The sequence below is a fragment of the Metopolophium dirhodum genome, chromosome 6, assembly GCF_019925205.1.
Source record: "Metopolophium dirhodum isolate CAU chromosome 6, ASM1992520v1, whole genome shotgun sequence".
NCBI classification, from domain to species: Eukaryota; Metazoa; Arthropoda; class Insecta; order Hemiptera; family Aphididae; genus Metopolophium; species Metopolophium dirhodum.
The window spans coordinates 21,421,140-21,429,665 of record NC_083565.1 but is presented as its reverse complement, the minus strand read 5'-3'; the positions used below and the strand labels follow the sequence as shown (position 1 = coordinate 21,429,665).

The 8,526-nt window shown below is 28.6% G+C and overlaps 1 protein-coding gene across 1 annotated transcript; it reads left to right on the top strand.

The window, feature by feature from the left end:
• Window positions 1-4,297: 4,297 nt before the first annotated feature.
• Window positions 4,298-6,437, top strand: LOC132947104 (uncharacterized). The gene has a single exon (XM_061017304.1). It carries the CDS (start codon window positions 4,486-4,488, stop codon window positions 4,876-4,878), a length of 393 nt encoding a protein of 130 aa, XP_060873287.1. The 5' UTR covers window positions 4,298-4,485; the 3' UTR covers window positions 4,879-6,437.
• Window positions 6,438-8,526: the final 2,089 nt, after the last annotated feature.

The window sequence follows — 8,526 nt, the reverse complement described above, 5'->3', positions numbered from 1 at the left end:
AAATCTTCAATTTGTATAACCTATAGGATTGGGGATTTAACGCAAGTAAGAATAATAGCAATATAAATGTATAATACAATTGTTTTGTAATATTATAGAGGGTCAGTCTTCGCACTGAATCGTTCACCGTAATTTAACACAATATAATAAGTTACAGTAAAATTTACTCAACGACGAGATAGGTACACTCGACCTCCACGGCCCCGCCTACAACTGTACTGCAGAGCGTTTCCTACCCCATCATTTAGTTATAAAATGTCTTTTAACCAGGGACTTAAACCTTTAGATTTTGTCGGTTTGGGTTTTGGTTTCAGTTCTAAAAAATCCAAATTTTCAGTTCCGGTTCTGGTTTCGGTTTTCAAAAATATAAAATTTCGGTGTCGGTTTCGGTTAATACTGATTTTAACCCTTTATATTTGACTTTTGTTTTTTATTTTATTTTTATCAATTAAGTACTGTATAAATAAATTAACATATTAAAAACCTCTATGAAATGGCAGGTATTAATTGTAATTAAGTGTATCTATTTCAGACTTTCAGAGTTTAGGTAATATAATATCACGTTGAGTTATAATTGGTGAAAGTAACCTTTTTTTAAACTTTGTTTTATATTTATAGATTCCGTATTTTCAAAATTATTTATACTTTATTATAACCATACAAGCCTTTTAAATAAATATCCAAAATAAATATAGTCAGGTGCAGCGAAATCACTGTTCATTTCACCTGTGTGCACAACCATAAATTATATTATGTTACAGCATTTGGTTAATTACTTTGTATATTATTACTATTATTAGATACATTACTATTTACCCTATACAGTACGTTAAGTTAATTTTGCTTAAAACATGGTATATAAACATTTACACACATTATACAATTTTAATATTATTTTATCATATATTATTGTAGTTCACTTATACCTAACTCAATACTGACGTACCTACCTATTGTAATAATAAAGTAAATTAAATCATGGCGTTTTACAAATTGCGTTGCGTATAAAAAATAATAACGAAAAAGCGGGTAATTGGGTGACACTCTGCTGTACATTAAGTTTCAAGTGGGTCACTGTAATGGGCGGTGTTAAATTTGAATTCAATGATATAATATCATTGTATACGAAAAATGATTCTGAGCGGAGATGGTTTGTCAGGATAGGAAATTTTAAATTTCAAATTTTAATCATGTCAAAAACTACTTTCAAGTTTTGATCACAGTTATTGTGCCAACCTTAGATTGAAGCACATATTACTGTATTGAAGTTTGTAGGTATCATCACAGAATACTTTTTCAGTAGGTACCTAATACAAAAATTCAAGAAATTTTAAATATGGCCTTTAAAGTTTAAGTAAGTTAAAAAATTCCAAATTTGAATGAATTAATTATTAAATGAATACAGGGGGGGGTGCAATGCCCATGCTTAGTGAATTACTCTATACACTTATAAGATAATAAATTATTTCGTACTATTCTCCCTTGTTGAGTTATAATAAACTTTTGGTTATAAGCTAAATGCACTGTATAATCAATTGGTTAATTTCTCTATCCTGTGATTCATGCTATGTTTGTGAATCTTGTTATCCCAATAATGGTTTAATGGCTTATTGTGCAAATTTATGTACAGACTATTTTTGATCGATCTCAAGTAGACTTATCAACGAATTCAAATAAGTTTTTAGTAGTCTCATCGGGTTATTAGATCCATCGGTAAGATTGACAACAATTACATACAAATGAGCATAAATTGTTTAGCGTTCACCCGTTGGCGTGATCTTGCGGGAGTGCTCCGCTATTTTATTTACACACAGTCATACACACTAATGAATAATGTCACTTACTACGCATGCACATTTGCGAATTGCCTGTTTTTAACTCCTTGAAAACTGTCCGTTTGCATTCCCCTTAGGTGGTTTTATCATCGGTAATCTATAAGAAAATTACAATTTTATGTCATGCGTTTCAAATAAATTGCTGTCGAAAAAACCAAATCTGTAACTTACACTGTAAGCAGTGTTGGGAATAGATAACTAAAAAATTATCTAGATAAGATAAGATAATTTTAACAAAATATTATCTAGATAAAAATAAAGATAACATAAATGTAATTTATCTAGATAAAGATAAATACAACAATACATTTATCTAGATAAATATCTAGATAAATATCATTTTTTTACACTTATTTTTAATGTTTTTTAGTATTTTTGTAATATTAGATATATATTAATATATTGACATAATATTTATAATAACAACGGATTGAGCCTTCAAATGTAACTATTTGAATATTTTAGCTATAAGAATGAAACATCAAAACATTTAAACCAATACTTGGAATACTGGTATTGGTTTGAATGTTCAAAATTATGTAGTTAGCTGACTCTTTATTCTTTAATAGGTACTATAATAATTCTACCCCTACTTAGTTATACAAATGCATACAATAATGAATTAATAATAATTTATACATTTTAATACAAACTAATCAAGTAAAAAATTATTTATTTGTATTATCTCAAGGAAAAGTTGGTTCTAAATAAATATTGTCAAATGCCTCTGTATGCACTTATAGGCTATAGCCACTTGTAAATCATATTAAACCAATATAAAAAAGAATAAACTTCACCTTAAATATTTAAAAAACATATAAATAGTAAATATTACATTATAATCAATGTTTGGTAAGAAATAGTTTAATAGTTGAATGCTAAAATATAAGCGTATTGTTTTATTATTGAATACAAAATTTTTAATAGTTTATAAAACAAAATATAAATTATAAAATTACAACTGCAAAATATTAATAAAAAAAATATTTTCAATAATTTTAATAATAATAATAATAATAATATTAGTACCTGTATACAATATAGCCTTGTTTAAGTTACTTAGATCAGTTAGGCGTAGCTTTTTGGTTATTATTTTTATACTTATTTTAAAAATATATTTAATATAACTATAATGAAAAGTAAATTTCAATTGTGATACATTTTATGTAATACAATAATTGTATTAATACATTAATTATTATTTAAATACAAATGAGATATAATTATTTTTATACAAAGTTGTTTTAGTATCATATATTTAATTAACATAATATTATAATAGGTACTTTGATTAATCGTGATGTATGAGTGTATGACTATTTTTTTTATGTATATTAAGTTTTCATTGTAAAAAGTAAAAACTATGATACCAGTAAAACAAAATTGATTTGTTAAGTCAAAAATATAGGATTTGTGACCATATAAGTATACCTACATTTTTCTGAAAATCAAGCCATAGTAGCAAGTTGCTACTATCAATTAGCAAAATGATATTGTATTTTTTAAATTTAAGACATAAAACTACCAATGTATTTTTAGATACTGAACATAACCTAGTGTAATAAATTTACATATATTAAATTATGATGGTATGGGTAATCAACTGATCAAATATAATTTGAGGCTACTAAACTATACTACTATGGACTATGGTCTATGGTCTATGAGGGGTACTGATATCTAAATTGTCTTAACTTTAAATTTAGTCTTATGAAATAATACTATTTCAAAAAACGCACTGCATCGCGCTTCGACGCATCATTATCGGAGGTTCAACCGGTTTTCATCAGCGTACTGGTGCGTTCTCATTTCTACGAAGTTAATTTTAATTTATTTTTAAAATGGATGCGGGGAAATAAACCTATACCTAATTAATTGTAATAAGCTCATGATTTATGGCTAGTAGAGAACGATGTATAGCATGCCCGCACACAGGTTCTCGTATTATCGAAATACCGTCGTTGACAATAATAACAAGAAATATATTCTTCTAATTTTATAAATAATTTATATTATTTAAGAACTTTAGTAACATTGGTTTTATAATTTTGTAGGGGTACTATAATATTTATCTAGAAAAGCCAATTTTTTATCTAAGATGAACATTAGATAAATCGTAACATAATTATCTAGATACTCTAAAAGATAATTTTTTTCAAAAAATCTTATCTAGATAATTCCCAACACTGTCTGTAAGCATCACCACGTGGATTTGACACTGAGATGATGTTGGAGCGATAGGGGATTTTTGGCACACACTATACGACGGAAGTCAAATATTATACTTATAGTAGGTTTGTCGTGATCACAATATTCGACCGCCCATTGCATAACCCTACCACATTTAGACCTGACCAATTACACGACGCCACGATTGCGTAACCGGCACCTGTTTGGTTATAAAAACGATATGCTAACCGAAATGACAGTCAATCAGCTATTAGCGCACAAACAAATTATAATATAGTTTATCGTTCGCCCTGCACCTATATTTTATATACCTAATTATCGGGGCGATAATACACACGCACTCATTCACCGCATCGACTTCGAGACAACACTGCAAGCGATCCGCCAAGGAGCAGATTCTGAAATAACGGATATCGTACCGCATATTTAGGTTTGTGTAGGTATAAACAACAACAACAATATGATTCTGCCATACGCCGCTCTGGTCGTGTTCGCTTTCACGGTGACGTTCGATTCATTAAACTTGTACTCGCTCGTCGTAACGGCGTTTGACAACATAATCTTCGAAACGTGCCAGCAATGTCTGGAGTCAGATTGCCACCTCAAAGATAAAAGACCGTGCATAACCAGATACTGGGAGAAATTCAATTTTACGTGTTACACGTGCTATACAAACGATGATGGTGTCCGACAGTACTACTCCGAAGATGAATGCAACACAGCATGCACGGACCCGGCGAAGAAGTGCGTTTGTGATTTTGAGTGTTACATTTGCATCGACAAAGAGCTGGGCAATTTGAAGAATTGGACGCGGTGCAATCATTACCGTGTTGAGGAACCAACGTGCGTGTAAGTCCCGTACGGTGCCAGTCAGCAAGCCCGCCGTGAGATTATAATTAAAATAATATTATGATAATATATTTTCAATTATTTACAATTGTGATTTTTGTTCTTAAAAAAAAAATAATACTGCACTGTGTAATAATATTATATAGTATATAACATACGCATCCGATCACCACCGCCGTGAAGAATTTAATATTATTGTTTTCACGGTTTCACTTCGCACAATATTCTCACACAAAAGGTATATCTGCCGCCGCAGTGACCGGTCGTCGTGCATATTATAATACATATTATTATCATTATTAATCTGCGGCAGTGGCGCGTAATTTATTTTTAAAACTACCCTTCTGATTGGTAATATTAGAAATATTACCTACATAAATATGACGGTCGCCTGTTTCCCAAAAATTTGTTCCAATGTGTGAAAAAAAAAACAATGAAAACACAAAACTTCTATATTACCTACTGTTATTTGATAATCTTTACGATGTTCCCTATAGTATCACAATTATTTATTATTTTACACATCGTATAAATTATACATTATAATCATAACATTAAGTTGATATATAGTGAAGATGATAAATGTTTGTAAAATTATATTATGTAATCGGCGCACTAAAATATCATTCTATGTATTATTTAATCAATATTAAACTATTACTCCATCACGTAAATACTTTGTACTTTATTAATTTATTTTTTAGAAACTCTGAGGTCCGTCGTATTCGAATGTTGTAAAACTGCATCTGGTCTATATAAGATGAGTTCATTATTAAAAAAATATTATTTGCTAGTAATATATACAGAGTGATTCACCAAGAATTTTTTTGAAATCGTTATACATATTTTAAAACCATATTTTAAAATTATTGAAATTTTTTTCAACCTTTTATACTGTTCATTATTTAGCTTTGTAGGCAATGGTAAAATGCATTTTAGTAATTTACATATATCTAACAACAATAATTATTATAATTTGTAAAAATGGTCAAAGCTTAATAAATACTAGATCTAATATTACATTCTGTTTTATATTTTTATAAGACCATTTTTAATGACTATTATCCTTAGTGTTAACATTTAAACAAATAAAAAGGTACTAGTTCAGATTTTGAATCAGGTACCTCCATTTTCAAAAAATTTATTTACCAAAACATTTACTGTAAAAAAGAAAGGTTCTCATTTGAAAAACAGAAGTTTGCAGGTATCACCATTCACCACAGAATACTTTTTAAGTAATATAAAATGTTATTTGTTGGGTCAAAAAGAGTGAAAAATTAAAACAAGGCTTCTGATATATTGTTACAATAGTAGTTGAAAAATATTTAAAATACATATGTCGATTGTTTTTATAAGAATTTAAAGTTCAATTTTGACAACGTTTATCAAATTTTAAATTGATTTTGTAGTTAACAATCTATAATATGTTCAACTATTATAGCTAAAAATTGAAAATTTAAGTTAAGGTTTCCACGTAAGTAGGTAACCAAAAAATCTCAAAAATATAAAACACAGTGTTTTTATTGTTATTTTACGTTCAAATTTGGACGAAATTACATATTAAATTACCAGTAATATATAGGTATTTATAGTTATGTTATTATTGACTATTGTTCTTTTTATGTGTTTATTTAATGTACAATTTAAATACATATTTACAATAAATAAATAACCACAATAAATTTAAGACCGTGTTTTTTCATTATTTCAAACCTTCAGCTATTGCGTCCGCATATGGCATATCCATTATCCATACTAGTTGCTTTTGGTCCAAATTAAAAAAACATATGTTTAGGTAGAGTTGTGTGTTTATTAGCAGCTCTTTGACATATTACATTTGTCATATACATAACGAATTTGTATGTCAATAAACAACATTTTTTAGAATTTTGGCTTACTATAGTAGTATAGTAGCCTAAACACAAACATTAATAATATATTAAAACCACATTTATTTTGGTTTATTTAATTATTATTCACTTACAACTCCAGACAATTTTCGTCGTTCATGTGCAACAATATTTTTTGTTAAAATAAGGTTTATGTCTGTCTTAATAGTACTCCTCTTATCTTGCAACACTGCCAAGTACTTAGACAGTGGTGCAACTGAGGGGTGCTTAGCCCTCTGACTACGAATTAGCCCCCCCCCCCCCCCAAAAAAAAAAGTCACTTATTGATTTAGATATAGATCCATGAGTTATTTTAAATATATAGTTTTGTTAGGTAGGCTGTATCCCCCACAAAAATGTAACCCTAGTTGCGCTTATGTAGGTACTTAGTCCGACTATATATTTATCAATAAAATATATAAAGCAATTGAGCACAACATGAAACATATTTTTTTTCCATTGAATATTCCTGAGTATGCCTCTGGCCTCTACTGTAATAAAGGATAATTTATTATTTATTCAAACCAAAAAATGTATATACGACTAAAGACTTGACTATAAGTACTTATGACTTAAAGTATATAGTATTCGAATTGAAACTTATTAAGTGTTTTGAATACTTTCAGGGTATATTACTATCATATTACTTATTTTTTTTCAACTCCTTTCCTCCATTGGATATTTATGAGAATGCCACTGACCTCCACTGTAATATTTTGTTCCGTTATATAATTTTATAAAAGGATTAAATTAATCACAAAACGGAACAAAAAGTCCACCGAGGGGAACAAAATATCCCCGCGGAACAAAATGTCGCACTAGGTCATTTTGTTCCGTAATAGGATTTTTTGTTCCAATTTTAAGTTTTTTCAAAGGATCAAATTTATCACAAAACGGAACAAAAAGTCCACCGAGAGGAATAAAATATCCCCGCGGAACAAAATGTCGCAGTATGTAGGACATTTTGTTCGGTAATAACTAATAGGACATTTCGTTCCGTTTTAAGATTTTATAGATTCTGAGCGAAGCGATGAATGTATTGATTTTATAATGATGTGTGTTGTTTTTTAGTTTTTTAGATTCTGAGTGGAACGATGAATGTATTGATTTTACAATGATGTGTGTTTTTTTATTTATTTTTTTTTTTTTTGTGTCTGTCATCACCTTTTAGGACAGTTAATGTGTTTGGATTTTCTTCAACAGTATCGTTTCTGATAGGAAAGTGAATCTAGTTGGTACTTTGGGGGGGTCAAAAGTAAAAATGTCCTAGGTAGTTTTCAAAAGCGACGTGAAAAATAAAATAAAAATTAAGGAAAAACGGGAATTATTACACAAAATCTGTTTTTGAGAAAATCGATTTTGGTTTTTGGTGCAACACTAAAACAAATGATTGTAGGTACATGACATTTTGACTGAATGTTTATATAAGCATTTTCTATACACCATAATATTTTCCGAATATTTTGATATATTTTGAGCTGTTTACGGATATTTTCAGTTTCCATTTTTTTTAGTTTTTTTTTCTAATTAGCATTCTTAATAAGTAAATTATTTTAAGTTGAAAATTCAAAAAAAATTTTCTTTTTAAATCTAAGATTTGAAAATGTAATACAAGATTATCCATAAGTTGGTCTACCTTTATCAAAAAAATAAATGTCTACAAGAAAGTAAAATTAAATTTTTATGAACGTTTGAAATTCATATTTCTACAACATTTGATAGGGTTCCACGTAAATAGGTTATATATAAATTACTTTATTCAC